Source organism: Zeugodacus cucurbitae, chromosome 5 (assembly GCF_028554725.1).
Source record: "Zeugodacus cucurbitae isolate PBARC_wt_2022May chromosome 5, idZeuCucr1.2, whole genome shotgun sequence".
Classification (NCBI taxonomy): domain Eukaryota; kingdom Metazoa; phylum Arthropoda; class Insecta; order Diptera; family Tephritidae; genus Zeugodacus; species Zeugodacus cucurbitae.
Window position 1 is genome coordinate 8,374,545 of NC_071670.1, and position 15,366 is coordinate 8,389,910.

Here is a 15,366-nt window from a genome sequence, read left to right on the forward strand (position 1 = left end):
GCAAACTGTTAGTTTTTAAGTAGCGAAGCAACTGAAACCAAAGCAAATATCTAAATGAAAAAAAAAGTAGTATTAAAAATATGCCTATAACAAAAAAAATATGTGGCATATTAGTGCAAAATATTAGCGTGTAAAAAAAATTAACTGAATATTAATTATTTAAATTTAACGCAAATTCATTACTACTTTTTCTGTGCGAATTTGTAAAAAAAAGTAAACAAAAACTCCCGTTGTTTGAGTAGCAAAAATTTTATGATTATAATTACAGAAAACAACAACTATTAACGGCGCCTTTAAGGCGTGTACTAAATATACGATTATTTGTAAAAAAAAAACAAAAATTTAAAATTGAAAATTCGCAGTTTAAAAGTAAAACGTTTATGGAAAGTTGAGCGCTAGAATGTTGTAAAGATTTCGCGTTGCCAACATTTACTATTATAACGTCCCTATCAATGTAAAAAAAAACTGAAACTAAATAAAATATACATACATATTTTAAACTAATTATGATTTGTGAGTCAAAAAATATATTTTATTGAAATGCAAATGCATAGCTACTAATGTAAGAAAATAAAAATTTAAAAATAATATAATTATGAAATAAATTAAAAAAATACGAGTACCAAGCAAAAAAAAAAAAGGAATTACTATCTTAAAGCAATGTTGTTTTATTTGTACTTGGAAAAAATAAAAAAAAATTTAATCAAATTTCAACCATCAAGGTAAAGGAACACCTGGTTTGAGGCAAGTAATTTTAGAAAAAGAAAACCCACATATAGCAGAGCACAAAAAAATATACGCAAAGCGACACACTAGGCAAATTCTGATAAGTCTAATAAGAAAAAAATCGTTCCACATTAATATTCGTCTATACAAAGATTGCTGCAACAAATTCCATACATTTAATTGAGTAATTAAATGTTAATATTTGTGTAAACATTTTCTTTAAATAATTATAATTTCATTAAATAATTATTCCAACGAATCGTCTATAAAATGGATGCGTTTATTTAAATATTCATCATTTATGCGTTATTTTCCAATAGCACGTATTTCTATTTAACAAAATTCCGTGGTTGGCAACGCGTTGTACCAACTGCGACAACTGCAATTGGTTAACTGTCATCAGCTGTGTTTGTTTACATCAAAATTAATTTTCTGAAGATTCAACAAACTGAAGATGACAAATATACATACAAATATAGATATTTATAGCTGGGAATTTCATATTATTTAATTTTTGTACACTTTATTACATTTATACATTAAACTAATTTCTTTGTAACAAAATACAGTGGTTGGCAACGCGTTGTACCAACTGCAACAACTGCAATTGGATAACTGTCATCAGCTGTGTTTGTTTACATCAAAATTAATTTTAAAGCGCTTCCATTAATAGCAAATTACAAATATATAAACAAATATCAATAGTTATAGCTGAGAAATGTTTTATTTATTTAGAATTAATACATTAAACGAATAAAAGGCAATTTTTATGTCATTTGCTTTTAAAACTTGCGAAAATACGCAGTATGCGAACAAACACAATCAACAGCCGCTATGTACAACAGCCGGTGATAACAAAAAAACAAAACAAAAAATGTTTAATTCAACTTATACACAGGTGGAGAAAAAAAATAATGATTTTATTACTCATGGAGTTCCTGAAATTGCGATATGTATTATGCATTGTGATGAAATACCATGAATGAAATTAGTGTATGTACGAGTGCTTGGCTACATAGTGCACATTGTTGTAGTTACTATCTTGATTAGTACCATTTTCAAATACAACGATAATGCTTCAATATTTGAAAAATATATTTACACCCACATCCCGTACAAGTGAGAAAAATAGTGAAATGGAGCAAGTATGGCCAAAATTAGATGCGAGTTTGTTATTTACAAACTTCGGTAAGGAATTACTGCGGAAATGCGCTGATGTGCCGAAACCTGATGGAACAGCAATAAGTATTGAGGATTTTATGAAAACATCGGCAAAGTTTCCAATAAAGGTATGCTTTTGCATATTTAAATACTTATACTTATATATGCAATATGTAACTGTTTTCTCAACAGTTCGGCACGGATACGTGTCGTGTAATGAGTCAACCTGCAGAACGTTATGCAGAAATCACTAAGCAGATTGCAACTGTATATCCCGTAATACATGAGCGTGTTTTGAGCTTGTATCTAGGTTTTTTGGAGCACAAAACTAAATACGGTGTGTACAAAATAAAAATTGTATATGTATTTTTATGGAAAAAATTAAAAAAAATGTTTATTTATAGGCACAACTATTGAGCGCGCACTGTATGATGGCATGACGTTAACCGCTTTGGTCCAGCGTTTGCTAGCAAAACGTTGTGTGGCGTTTGTAGGACCACTGGATAATTGTTTGTTGGTCAGCGGTGAAACGGGTTTGTGTAAATTTTATGATGTGGGCACGCACAAAGAGAAGGCACCATTCCTGTTGAAGGATGTGCTAAGCTATGATGAAATGAAGGTGCGTGAGAAGACTTAAAAATTGTTGAAGGACTTGAAAAGTTTTATTTTATTTTATTTTATTTTTTTATTTTTATTTTTTTTTTTTTTAATTTTGTTTGTTTTTTTTTTTTTGTAAATTTTGATAAACTTCTCTTTTTACATGCACTATTAGCTCTCAGCTTTTCTATCTGTTTCCTCCTACACGGAATTTTTAAACGATGGCAAACGTAGAAACGCTGGCGTAATCGAAGTGGATAAATCGAAGATTGAACGCGTGGGTGTTATTGTTGGCATTATTGGTGCACGCTTTCAAGCACGCGAACGCATGGATTGGCAGGACATCATAGTCAGCAAAGAGCAAAATACCAAAACACATGGCTACGGTTATACAACACAAGAGGCGGAGAGTACAACGAATGCTGCTGTTAATTATCGCCATTTGTGGAACAGCTTCTATGAGCAACAAGATTTGATATATGATAATGTAAGCGTTCGAGATTCAACACGTTTCTACAAAATTCCAAACACAATGTATATTTTCGATAACCTCATGAAGAAACGCAACGCTATAACATTCGATACACTCCTGCTCGAGGCTAATGCACGTGGCGCTGCAGCAGGCAAACAGGTGTATCTACATGTTGTTGGTATTGGTTTGGGCGCTTGGCGCGCTGTACAGCATCAAGATGAAATCTTTCTGCAGACCTTTGGCGAACGTTTACAAGAACTACTAACGCGCTTGCAACATATTGGTGTGGTGCATTTTTCTTATTTCAACGTGACGTCATATGCAAACCTTGTAGATGGCGGTGTATTAGACACGCAGTCGCATCCCAATGGTGGCATCAAAATATTCCTCAGCAATAGAAACCCAGCGCAGAAATTGGTAAATTATTGAAAAAATTTTTACTCTCACAACTCAATACTGTACTTCACTGTACTGTATATAATTCAAATTTTAGGCACCGGAATTTGAAAATATGCTTGTAGTGGAATCGTATGCATGGGATGGCAATGCATTGCCCGGTAACGAATTTTGGTTTGTAAGTGTTATTAATGGAAAAATTAATATTTGAAATTATAAAAGAATTTTTTTTTTGTACAGGGTACCTTAGCTACTTCCGGTGACCCTGCGGCCGCCTGTAGCACACTCATCACGGAACTACACAATCCACACATCAATACAAAAATGGTGAATGGTGAGAATTTACATGTAGCCACGGAACGTTTCGGTGTTTTACATATTGCGGATTATGCGAAGAAAGTGCTGTTCTCTTCATCTGCTATATAGTGCAAATTTTATGAAAATATTCAAATTCTTAAAGTATTAACTGCTGATTATTTTTATTTTGACTTTTACATGTATTATAAAAATAAATATATAATTTTTTCTGGTTATCAATATTTACATATAATTATTGACTGTCAAATGCAATAAAGTGTATTTTATTAAAATTTTCATATGGTAAAGTAAATAAATAAAACAATCTTCGAATTTTACATATTTTTGTTGTTGTTTTATATTCAGCATTTCCAAACAAAAATGATAAATACAATTAGAGAACGTTGACATTCTCTCATACAATTTCCAAAGAAAAAGTACAAATTCATAGAATAAAACAAAAGCAATCTTGTAGTTGGCAACGCGTCAGCTTGCAGCTGATTATTTGTTTACATTTGTTCATGCACATAAATTTACTGATATTTTGAAATATGAATAAAAGTTGGAATACAAGAAAAAAAAATATATATATTGCACTAAATCGAACTGCGCATTGAGGCATTTCTATGTGATATTTGCACATAATTTGTGCTATAATGTAAACAATATATCCAAAAATATTCAACTTATAAAATATATGCACATATGTACATACACAAATATGGAACAGCTATACATATGCTCGCTGGAGCTGGAAGTGCTTCAACGCAATTAGTACAGAAAAGTGTTAAAAATTATATTTTTTACCAAAAAACAAAAAACGATAAAGTCAAAAATGCTCTGCAAAAATTGGTTTAAACCTAAAACTTCTAAATTTGATGATAAAGGATTTGAACAAATTTGGCCAACATATGGTGCGCATATTACACTCACCGAAGTCGGCAAAGCATTATTGCATAAATCGGTAAATTTACAAAAACCCGATATAAGTGATATTGATGTAGAGCGATTTATAGCGAAATCATTAAGCTTCCCAATCAAGGCAAGTATTTGTATTTTATTAAGATAGAAATGTTTAATTTAATTGAAGGTTTTTTTTATTATAAATACATACAGTTTGGTCGCGATACATGTCGTGTAATGAGTCAACCAAAGGAACGTTATGAAGAGATTAAAAAACAAATCGCTTCTGCTTATCCGATAATACACGAACGTGTTGTTGGTTTATATTTGGCATTCTTGGAGCATAAATGCAAATATGGTGGGTTGGTATAAAACAAAATAGAGGATTTTAGTATAAATACATATGTGTGCACATACAAAATATAGGATTTTAGTAAATATTCGTATTTATGTACATATGTATATGTTGCATTTATATATTTTTTTAAATTTATATTTTATGTTACTACAAAAAGTAAAGTTTATATACGTGTATGAACAATGAATCATAATAAATAAAATAAGTATGTATAAAAAACATGTTTATATCTGTATAGATAATAGCAAAAAATTACCTGTTACAATGTCGTTATATATTTTAATACTGCCGAAGTCTAAAAAATAAAAAAAAATAAAATTATATTTTATGCTGCTATAGCTAAACTTTACATATACGTGTATAGACAAAAAATGCAAGAAAAAAATATGTATAAATAAATAATATATTACATATATATAATATAAAAACATTACCTGTTGAACGACGTTGTAAATCTTCATACTTCCAAAGTTCAAAAATGTCTTTCACAGAAAAAGTTTATTTAGTTTCAATATTTGAATGTCAATGTTTTTAATTTTATTATTTTAATGTCAATTTACGGTTACGGATTACGATTTTTTTATTAATTTCATTATTTAAATTTTATTTTTACACACACAGAATTTCGCATTAATTAATTAACACTTAAACACACATTTTTTTATTTAATTAAATAAAAATTAATGCGATGCACTTTTGTTTTGTATTATTAATAATTATTATTTGCATATTTCAACTCTTCCATACAAGTACTTTCCTTTTGAATTATAAATAATTATTATTTGTACATTTGTAGGCAATGAACTGGAACGCGCAATTTATGTGAACATGACTATTATGGATCTCGTACAACGTTTACTTGAGAAACGTTGTGTGTCCTTTGTAGGTCCACTCGATGACTATCTGCTGTTGCAGGGTAGAAAAACTCTGGCAAATTTCTTTGATGTGGGCACCGTCGATGAGAAACCACCGTTGTTATTAAAAGATGTTTTAAGTTATGATGAGATAAAGGTGAGCCGGTACAAGCATACATAATTTCCATTATAATTAATAATTAATTTTGCCAATTTGCGCCAAAAGCTTTCCGCTTTTCTCTCAGTATCATCACATACTGAATTTTTAAACAATGGCAGACGTTTCAATTGCGGCATCATTGAAGCGGACAAATCAAAAATCGAAATTGAAGGTGTTATTATTGGCATAATCGGTGGACGCTTCGAGGCAGAAGATGTAATGGAGTGGCAGGATATAATGATAACACCAATGCAGAATACGAAGCAACGTGGTTATGGTTATACGGCGAAAGCAGCGAAGAAAGCCAAAAATTGCAAAGTTGACTACCGACAATTGTGGATACGTTTTTACGAAGAACAAGATTTGCTTTACGATAAAGTAGAAAACACAACTTCGCCACGTTTTTATAAAAATGTCGTTACACGTTATATTTTTGACAATTTGTTGATGAAAAAACGTTACGCCATAACATTTGATACACTGCTGTTGGAGGCGGAAGCGCGTGGTAAAGCTGCTGGCAGACAAGTGTATCTGCATGTGGTTGGTATTGGTTTGGGCGCCTGGCGCGCTGTGCAGCAACAAGATAAAATATTTTTGCAAACGTTTAAAGAGCGCATGCAAGAGCTGCTATTGTGTCTTACACATATTTCGGTGGTACACTTCTCAAATTTCAGACCATCCGCTGCGAAAGATATCATAACGGATAATGCTAAGACTGTGGCGGCAAATCATCCTAACGGTGGTATACAAACGTTTGTGCATGATCGTTATCCAGCGCAGAAATTGGTAAGTAATATAATGATGTTGAAAATGTAAAGCAGAAATATACAATAGTAATTCATTGCAGCCGCCGGCATTTGAAAATATGTTAATAGTTGAGTCGTACGCCTGGGATGGTAATGCATTGCCAGGAAATGAATTTTGGAAGGTGTGTATATATGTATTTTTGCGAATATGCTAATGCATACATATGTACTTATATGTATGAATATACAATTCATTCTTCTTTGCTTTTAGGGCGCTCTCACCAGTTCCGGTGATCCTGCTGCTGCTTGCAGCACTTTAATTGCAGAACTACATAACCCCCATATTAACACAAGTATGGTGAATGGCGTAAATTTGCATGTGGCCACGGAGCGCTACGGTGTCTTACATATAGCTGAGTACGCCAAGAAAATATTAGCTTAGCTTATAGCACTTGATTCATTTGTGCTAATAAGCATTTTTCATTACTTTAACGTAGTAAATATTACAATTGGCATTTCTATTATACTTATACACCGAAACTATACATTTATTATACTTAATTTTACTTTGTACTACAATTTAAAGTTTTAACACGCACGACCGACGCGATCAACGCGAAATCAAAATCACTAATGGCGTTTTAATTTGCATATGGCGGTTATTTTATTGGCGTCCATCTCCGGCATATTTTCTTAAGAGTTGGATACACTGCGCGACTTTTAGCGAGCTTATTTCGCAAATATACACTTACGTACCACAAATCAGCAGTTATTGTTTATTAAGAATTATTTTACCATTTTTAGATAATGAAATTATTACATAAATATTTCTATTACTGTGAGGAACCGGAAAACATGTACCTAATTTGCTCCAATTAATTGCTTCCGGCTACCCTAAAACTCTTTACTTTGCGCCAATAGTTGGCAACGCATATACACAGCTGTTTCACATCACCCCATTTTCTTTTGTTCTTTTTCCAACAGGTTGACAAACCAATTAGAATTACAGTTATACCATTTTTAAGTACGCAATTTAGATTTTTAAATAATTTGTAGTAATATTAATGAAAATATTGACTGAAAACATACATACATGTATATATATGTATTTCATATGTGCATATACTTTGATTACTTAAACTCCTGAAATGCAGTACGACAAGTTACAAATGACGGGTGTACGTGTAACTAAAGAAGCTGGCAGCTGGTGGTTTTTCCCCCACAGATTAATGATGCAATTAGCTATAGAAACTAATATAAAGCAATAGCAAACGTAAAGTTTAAACATTTGCACATCGACGTGTGCATACGCTAGTCAGTTAACAAGCCATATAATGTGGGAAACTATACGAGCGCTCTTTTCGCGCATAATGCCTAGTAGGGATGACATAGCACCAGTACTTGGTGTAGAGTATAACGTAATATGGCCAGCTAATAATTCAGCATTAAAACTAACAACTTTTGGCACGCAATTGTTGCAAAAGTGCGCAAAAGTAAATAAACCGGATGGCAGTAGAATAAATATTGAAAGCTTTATGGCACAGTCAGACAGGTTTCCCTTACAGGTGCGTATTAATTACAATATGTTAATATTTAAAATAATACGCTCTTCTAACACACACAGTTTGGCAGCAACAACTGTCGTGTAATGAGTCAACCCGTGCAACGAAGTGCAGCAATTGCAAAACAAATAGCTTCTGCATATCCCTTGATACATGAACGTGTGCTCTACTTATATTTGGCATTTTTGGAGCATAAAAGCAAATATGGTATGTATGTATATACATAATTAAATTTTTAAAAACAAAAAAATTATATTTTTTAATTACTTATTGGCAGGTAATGCTATTGAACGCGAAATTTATGCGGACATTACACTCACCGCACTAGTGCAAAGGCTTTTGGAAAAGCGTTGCGCTGCATTTTATGGTTGTATAGATAAATATCTGCTCATCACAGGCGAAAAAGGTTATGGTGGATTCTGTGAAGTTGGCACTGAAGCTGAAAAGACGCCGCTGCAGCTACGAAATGTTTTGAGTTATGATGAAATTAAGGTAAAATTATGCTTTTATGTATTGTAGTTATATGCAATTATTGTTGCTGTTATATATTTATATTTTTCACAGCTCTCCGCTTTCTTGTCAATTTCTTCGCAAACCGAGTTCATAAATGATGGCAGTCGTTATAATGAAGGCGTGATTGAGGTGGACAAATCTAAAATCGAGTTAGATGGCATTGTAATCGGCATGATTGGTGGACGCTTTCAAGTAAAAGAATTCATGGAGTGGCAGGATATAATGATAACTGCCGCACAGAATACCAAAGAGAATGGCTATGGTTTTACAGCACAAGAGGCAGCGTTGGCGCCTAAACGCAATGTAGACTATCGACGCATTTGGATCGATTTCTATGAAGAAATTGATTTACTATATACGCAAGTGATTGCAAAGCATACAAAACGTTTCTTTAAAGGTCCACATAACAATTATATTTTTGATAATTTAATGATGAAGAAACGTTATGCCATCTCCTTCGATACACTATTGTTAGAAGCAGAAGCACGCGGTGCTAATCTTAACAAACAAATATATGTACATGTAGTCGGTATAGGTTTGGGTTCATGGCGTGCGGTACCACAGCAAGAAAAAATATTTTTAGAGACATTCGGCGAACGTCTGCAGCAGTTATTACCACACTTGTCGCATATTGCTGTGGTGCACTTCTCCTATTTTACTTTAACTGCCTGGGGCAATCTACAGCACGGCGGTATGATTATGTCAGAAACGCATCCAGCAGGTGGCATTAAAATATTTATGAGCAATCGCGAACCCTCAGCAAAGCGTGTATAGGTTAATATATGCAATGAGTTTATATTTACAAATCTATGTTTATGTGTATTAGCCAACGGAGTTTGAAAATATGTTGGTAGTGGAGTCATACGCTTGGGCTGGCAATGCATTACCCGGCAACGATTTTTGGCTGGTTAGTTAAAAAGCTTCAAGGAAGCGAATTTCTTTACTTTATAATTACTTTGTATATGCAGATTATTATTTTCTTATTTACTTAGGGTGCTTTAGCTTCTTCCGGCGATCCTGCCGCCGCTTGCAGTACTCTCATATCTGAACTGCATAATCCACATATTAATACAGATATGGTAAACGGCAACAATTTGCATATTGCTTCTCCGCGTTATGGCATTTTACATATTGCAGATTATGCAAAGAAAGTTTTAGAACAATATAATTCTTTATAATACTTTTCAAATATGGTTTTGATAAAGATACAAATTTTACAATTAAATAATATAAAAAATATATTTTTCAATAAAAAATTGTTGGATTTGTTTGCAACAATAAGAATTCAATTTAAAAAAAATCATAGCAACCGGAAATTATTTAATTATTTATAAAATGTTCTCCAGCTAACAAGTTTAGTTGGCAACGCGGGACGCCGATCAGCTGTAGCTCCTGTTTCTTGCTTTTCCAACGCGAATTTCATCAGACACATCAAATTTTCGTGCATAATCAAACAGGTACAAATTGCGTTTCTGACCCACTTTCCGTTTCCCACCGTCAGCGAAGCAAAGAACAAAACAAACAAGGAAATTAACCGACAGTGTAAAATAAAAACATAAATGTGAGTGAAAATATGTATGGGGACAGTCCCATTGTGAAATATTAAATTCTCTGTGGCGCATTGCACCGGCGAGTTATAAATTGTGACGCATGCATGGACAATGCTCAGTTGGTTTGCGAGCGTATACGTTGTAAGTTGAAAGTGTTTTATAGCATATAAAATATAACAACTTTATGCATAAAATTATATGGTTATTAAATAATACATAACATATCTAAGCATACAACGTCATTTAAGCAAGACAACAAGTCAACATAAATTTACACACAACAAGCTGTATTTAAATTATCACGGCAGTAGCAGTAGAAGAACCTTTCGTACGCAAGCAGTTATGTCTACTTTCGGCGCAGAATTTGATGAGGCTTGGCCAAAGCCGGGCGCAGCTATGAAATTAACAGAGTTTGGTACAAAATTATTGCAAAAGTGTTTAAAGGTTGACAAGCCGGATGTAAGCCATATCGATGTTAAAAGTTTCATCAAGAAGTCTTCTAATTTTCCAGTGGAAGTACGTTTGATTTGTCATAAATTTTTTAGTATAATTATTTAATGTTATTATTCCCGCAGTTCGGCACCAACACCTGCCGTGTTATAAGTCAACCAAAAGAGCGTTATCCGGAAATACAGAAACAAATCGCTTCGGCCTATCCAATAATACATGAACGTGTGTTGGGCTTGTATCTGGCATTCTTGGAACACAAATGCAAATATGGTATGTAAATATGGGTTTTTTTGCTTGCGATGTACACTGAACACCTGATTGGCATTTCGCAATTCAATGTAAAAGTTAAAAACACGATTATGAACTGTTGAAATACTGCAGTTACAACGAAATTTGCATTTGTAGATTAAGAAGTTTTTTGTTATTTAAATTTTTTTTTATTTATTTAAATTTTTTTATGTTTCTTTTAATTTTTTTTTATATTTATTTTAATTTTTTTTCTTTATTATTTATATTATTATTTTTAAATTATTTTTGTAGTTATTATTATTATTAAATATTTTTTTATTTTTTTTTTTTATATTTTTTGTTTATTTATTTTCTTATTTATTATTTTTTATTTGATGATTATTTTTTTCATGGTACGATATTCGAATTCTTTGTTTTTATTCGGCATAAATGTGTATACTTGCAAACAAAGAAAGAAACAAATTTGAAAACCGCAGTAAAAGCAACAACAAATTCTGTTTTAGCAGTTGTTCTTATCACACACAAATTTCTTTTTATAAAACTTTGTATTACAAAGCACAAACTAAATTAAAAGTCGCAATTTGCTGTTGTATTATAAATACATTAGAAATATGCAAAAATTGCAGGAAATAAACGCGAACTTGAGATATACCAAAGTTTGACGCTCACCGATTTTGTGCAACGCCTGCTGGCGAAGCGCTGTGTTAGTTTCTTCGGTAAAAATGATAAATATCTTTTATTATCACGCCATCGTGGCTGCAGTGGCTTCTTGGATATAGGCACGGATGGCGAGAAGCCACCGTTGCTGCTACAAGATGTGCTCTGCTATGATGAGATCAAGGTAAGTGTTGACTACATACATACATACATATATTACTGATACTACTACTAACCTAATCATGACACTCGCAAACAGCTCTCCGCATTTCTTTCCGTTTCCTCACATACGGAGTTCCTGAACGACGGTAATCGGCAGAATTGTGGCGTTATTGAACGCAATAAATCACGTATTGAAACGGATGGTGTCATAATTGGTCTAATTGGCGCACGGCTTGTGCGACGCGATGTTATGGAATTTCAGGATATCATAATCACAAGCAAACAAAATACCAAAGAAAATGGTTACGGCTTGCCTATCGATGCAGAGGCAAATACACGTACAGCTGATTACAGGCGCGTCTGGAAGCAATTCTATGAAGAGCGTGATTACCTGTATGCGCAAGTGACGCGTGATGGCAAACGATTTGGTGATGCGCGTGCACAAAATGACATATTCGATAATGTGCTGATGAAAAAACGTTACACGATCTCCTTTGACACGCTGCTGCTGGAGAGCGAGGCGCGCGCAGCGGCGGCAGGCAAGCAAGCTTATATACATGTGGTTGGCATCGGTTTGGGTGTGTGGCGTGCGGCGGTGCAGCAAGAGAAAATATTTTTGGAAACTTTTGCACAACGTTTGAAGTTGTTGCTGCCCAAATTGATGCATGTGGCTGTGGTGCACTTCTCTTGGTTCCAGTTGAGCGAATGGGGTGATTTGAAACACGGTGGCATTTATAAGTCGGCAACACATCCTGATGGCGGTATACGTACGTTTTTATCCAAACGCAATCCAGCCGATAAGCTGGTGAGCACAAATGTGGTAATACAATTTTTTGTTTTGTTTGTCCTTTGGTTTCGGGTATTTCAACGGGTGCATTTGGTGCGGCGGCTGTAAGTAGTGCTAATTAACTGTAATTTTGACTAATATAAATGCATGCATGTAGAGTTGTTGTTGTAAATTTATATATCTACATATATATTTGCTTTGCTTTCTAACTGCCACATTTATGCTTTATAGAAATCACCTGAGCTGGAGAACATGCTGCTTATCGTCTCATATGCTTGGGACGGTAATGCGCTGCCAGGCAACGAGTTTTGGATGGTTTGTAGCAACTATTTTGTTATTTAATAAGCATATTTATTAATTTAATTTTTTTTTTGCAGAAAATGCTTAAATCCACCGGCGATTCGTCTACAGCATGCAGCACGCTCGTCACTGAGCTGCATAATCCGCATATCAATACGGAGCTGGTGAATGGCGCTAACTTGCATATTGCCTCTGCACAATATGGTGTATTACATATAGCAGATTATGTTAAAAATATATTTGGCATGAGGCAGACTTGACGTTGCTACAGTTATTGTTGCTATATAATTTTTTTTTTTTTAATTTCAATTATACAAACTTACATTGTGCAATGATTTTTTAAATAAGACCTATTTATTAATATTACAATTCTTTTTGTGATATTTTCGTATAAAATAAATATTTTATTTAACTAAGAAATACATCGCAATGCATTTTTATTTTATTTATTTAAGCACCTTCTAATCTACAAACCAGTTCAAGCGCTTTGTCGTATCATAAGGGCCTTAGAGATGCGTCAGGAGTATACGGATGTCACAAAGAACAGTTGAATTTGTCTAAGTGAGCTTCTCTGCTGCGGAGATCTACCACTTAACCTAACTTCACATTATTGTATTCTAGTAATATAAAATGCTACAACAACAGCAACTGCATTAGTTTGTCACAAATTTATTATTTCTTCTTAGGTAATGCCATCGAACGCGCCGTCTACAAAGACATGACACTCACCGCTTTGGTGCAACGTTTACTGGAAAAGCGTTGTGTTGCCTTTGTGGGTGGATCTGATAGTTATTTGTTATTGAATGGGCAACAAGGTTGCGGCGGCTTTCATGATGTTGGCACAAGCGCTGAACGTGGTTACTTGCGCCTGAAACATGTGCTGAGCTATGATGAAATAAAAGTGCGTAAATACCGTGAAAATGTAGCAAAAATCACATTTAACTTCAATCATTTTTATTCTACAGCTTTCCGCTTTTCTCTCTGTCACCTCACATACAGAATTCCTCAACGATGGCAATCGTTACAATGAAGGCATTATCGAAGTGGATAAATCACGTATTGAGCCGACTGGTGTGATTGTCGGCATGATTGGTGGACGCTTTGAGGTAATAGATGTTATGGAGTGGCAGGATATAATGATAACACCCACGCAAAATACTAAAGCACGCGGTTATGGCTACAATCCGAGCGAGTTGGAGCGACAGACAGGCGATAATCGCATTGTTGACTATCGTCAGCTCTGGTCAAGTTTCTATGAGGAGCAAGATCAACTTTATGAGAAGGTGTGTCTATTGGACACGCCACGCTATTATAAAGTACCACAAACCGCATTCATATTCGACAATGTAGTAATGAAGAAGCGCTATGCCATCTCTTTTGATACGCTGCTACTGGAAGCAAATGTGCGTGGTGCGCTAGCTGATAAGCAGGTGTATCTACATGTTTTCGGCTTTGGCTTGGGTGTTTGGCGTGTTGTACAACATCAATCGAAGATATTTTTGCACACTTTTAGCGAACGTCTGCTAGCGTTAGCGCCACGCTTAACACACATCGGTGTGGTGCATTTCTCACATTTCAGAGACAATGCTTACGGTATGCTGCATAATGGCGCATTGCTGGCAGCAGAAACACATCCAAATGGTGGCATTAAAATACTGATAAAAAATCGCAATCCCGCGGAGAAGCTGGTAAACGTTTGTTAAATTAGCTCATGCTATAGCAAATTATTTATTTGTAATTGTTTTGCAGCCATCGGAATTTGAAAATATGTTAATTGTGGAGGCGTATGCGTGGGATGGTAACGCTTTGCCAGGCAATGAATTTTGGATGGTGTGTATGCAGCCAAATTTGTTATTTATATTGGTTTTTAATGAAATTTCACTTTAGGGCTCACTTAGCGGTTCCGGCGATCCTGCGGCTGCTTGCAGTACTCTGATCACTGAACTACACAATCCGCATATAAATTCAAAAATGGTGAATGGTAAAAACCTGCACGTCGCTTCTGAGCGTTATGGTGTTTTACATATATCGGATTATGCAAAAAACATTTTGGCGTAAATCAAGCTTATTCTGTACAGCAAAACTTAAGCTTCTTCAGAATGTTGCAACAAATTGTAAATGCATGTAGATGGTTAATTATTTATACGAAAAATTGCACATAAATATATTCCAAATAGATTTTAAAGCGATTAATATATAATTTGTAAGAAAATGCATTAATTGAAAAGAAGGCAATGATTCAAAAGTAACGGTAAGTACTGAAACTTTAAAACTGTTTAAGAAAATCTTTCAATTATTATACAGAAATGTTAACTCCGTCGATAAATACATATGTATATCCAAATATATTCAAAGAAAATGCTAATTTGTTTTAGTATTGGTTTCATTAAATTTTACTTATAAATATATTTGTTAAGATTATTTTAAATATTTAATTATAACATTTTTCACATAAGCTCTCAAATA

General features: G+C 33.9%; 4 protein-coding genes across 11 annotated transcripts; all 4 read left to right on the plus strand.

Annotated features, from left to right (window-relative positions):
• Positions 1-1,347: 1,347 nt before the first annotated feature.
• Positions 1,348-3,987, plus strand: LOC105216246 (uncharacterized). The gene is made up of 6 exons (XM_011190636.3): positions 1,348-2,015; positions 2,080-2,224; positions 2,292-2,506; positions 2,660-3,373; positions 3,450-3,530; positions 3,593-3,987. The coding sequence occupies exons 1-6, from the start codon at positions 1,800-1,802 to the stop codon at positions 3,776-3,778; spliced, it is 1,557 nt and encodes a 518-aa protein (XP_011188938.2). The 5' UTR covers positions 1,348-1,799; the 3' UTR covers positions 3,779-3,987.
• A 145-nt stretch (positions 3,988-4,132) lies between these two features.
• On the plus strand, positions 4,133-7,959 carry LOC105216247 (uncharacterized). 3 transcript variants are annotated; one of them, XM_029042871.2, is made up of 7 exons: positions 4,133-4,691; positions 4,766-4,910; positions 5,707-5,921; positions 5,991-6,710; positions 6,772-6,852; positions 6,942-7,087; positions 7,825-7,959. In XM_029042871.2, the coding sequence occupies exons 1-7, from the start codon at positions 4,485-4,487 to the stop codon at positions 7,841-7,843; spliced, it is 1,533 nt and encodes a 510-aa protein (XP_028898704.2). In that variant the 5' UTR covers positions 4,133-4,484; the 3' UTR covers positions 7,844-7,959. The 3 variants fall into 3 exon arrangements, with proteins under 3 accessions (XP_028898704.2, XP_028898703.2, XP_054086896.1); XM_029042870.2 differs by lacking the exon at positions 7,825-7,959 and adding an exon at positions 7,655-7,796; XM_054230921.1 differs by lacking the exon at positions 7,825-7,959 and having other exon boundaries at positions 4,134-4,691; positions 6,942-7,619.
• Positions 7,960-8,004: 45 nt separating this feature from the next.
• Positions 8,005-10,380, plus strand: LOC105216248 (uncharacterized). Its single transcript, XM_054230920.1, has 6 exons — positions 8,005-8,235; positions 8,295-8,439; positions 8,510-8,724; positions 8,797-9,513; positions 9,572-9,652; positions 9,738-10,380. Exons 1-6 carry the CDS (start codon positions 8,005-8,007, stop codon positions 9,921-9,923), a joined length of 1,575 nt encoding a protein of 524 aa, XP_054086895.1. The 3' UTR covers positions 9,924-10,380.
• LOC105216249 (uncharacterized) lies at positions 10,131-15,169 on the plus strand. 6 transcript variants are annotated; one of them, XM_011190640.3, is made up of 7 exons: positions 10,131-10,436; positions 10,526-10,811; positions 10,871-11,015; positions 13,587-13,801; positions 13,866-14,588; positions 14,650-14,730; positions 14,788-15,169. In XM_011190640.3, exons 1-7 carry the CDS (start codon positions 10,396-10,398, stop codon positions 14,956-14,958), a joined length of 1,662 nt encoding a protein of 553 aa, XP_011188942.2. In that variant the 5' UTR covers positions 10,131-10,395; the 3' UTR covers positions 14,959-15,169. The 6 variants fall into 6 exon arrangements, with proteins under 6 accessions (XP_011188942.2, XP_028898702.2, XP_054086893.1 ...); XM_029042869.2 differs by lacking the exons at positions 13,587-13,801; positions 13,866-14,588; positions 14,650-14,730; positions 14,788-15,169 and adding exons at positions 11,621-11,835; positions 11,911-12,633; positions 12,832-12,915; positions 12,978-13,322 and having other exon boundaries at positions 10,143-10,436; positions 10,544-10,811; XM_054230918.1 differs by lacking the exons at positions 13,587-13,801; positions 13,866-14,588; positions 14,650-14,730; positions 14,788-15,169 and adding exons at positions 11,621-11,835; positions 11,911-12,633; positions 12,832-12,915; positions 12,978-13,322 and having other exon boundaries at positions 10,143-10,436; positions 10,548-10,811.
• The last annotated feature ends 197 nt before the right edge of the window (positions 15,170-15,366 follow it).

What these genes read in the sequence shown, in the direction of transcription:
- LOC105216247 (XM_029042870.2), top strand. Translation starts at nt 4,485, where the DNA reads ATGCTCTGCAAAAATTGGTTTAAACCTAAAACTTCTAAATTTGATGAT. An exon ending in GTTATCCAGCGCAGAAATTG is followed by an intron (nt 6,711 to 6,771) that starts GTAAGTAATATA and finishes AATTCATTGCAG; the next exon opens with CCGCCGGCATTTGAAAATAT. An exon ending in GGTGTCTTACATATAGCTGA is followed by an intron (nt 7,088 to 7,654) that starts GTACGCCAAGAA and finishes TTTTTCCAACAG; the next exon opens with GTTGACAAACCAATTAGAAT.
- LOC105216248 (XM_054230920.1), top strand. Translation starts at nt 8,005, where the DNA reads ATGTGGGAAACTATACGAGCGCTCTTTTCGCGCATAATGCCTAGTAGG. An exon ending in TGAGTTATGATGAAATTAAG is followed by an intron (nt 8,725 to 8,796) that starts GTAAAATTATGC and finishes TATTTTTCACAG; the next exon opens with CTCTCCGCTTTCTTGTCAAT. An exon ending in CCGGCAACGATTTTTGGCTG is followed by an intron (nt 9,653 to 9,737) that starts GTTAGTTAAAAA and finishes TTATTTACTTAG; the next exon opens with GGTGCTTTAGCTTCTTCCGG.
- LOC105216249 (XM_011190639.3), top strand. Translation starts at nt 10,396, where the DNA reads ATGCATGGACAATGCTCAGTTGGTTTGCGAGCGTATACGTT. An exon ending in CTTCTAATTTTCCAGTGGAA is followed by an intron (nt 10,812 to 10,870) that starts GTACGTTTGATT and finishes TTATTCCCGCAG; the next exon opens with TTCGGCACCAACACCTGCCG. An exon ending in CAGGCAACGAGTTTTGGATG is followed by an intron (nt 12,916 to 12,977) that starts GTTTGTAGCAAC and finishes TTTTTTTTGCAG; the next exon opens with AAAATGCTTAAATCCACCGG.
- LOC105216246 (XM_011190636.3), top strand. Translation starts at nt 1,800, where the DNA reads ATGCTTCAATATTTGAAAAATATATTTACACCCACATCCCGTACAAGT. An exon ending in GGAGCACAAAACTAAATACG is followed by an intron (nt 2,225 to 2,291) that starts GTGTGTACAAAA and finishes GTTTATTTATAG; the next exon opens with GCACAACTATTGAGCGCGCA. An exon ending in CCGGTAACGAATTTTGGTTT is followed by an intron (nt 3,531 to 3,592) that starts GTAAGTGTTATT and finishes TTTTTTGTACAG; the next exon opens with GGTACCTTAGCTACTTCCGG.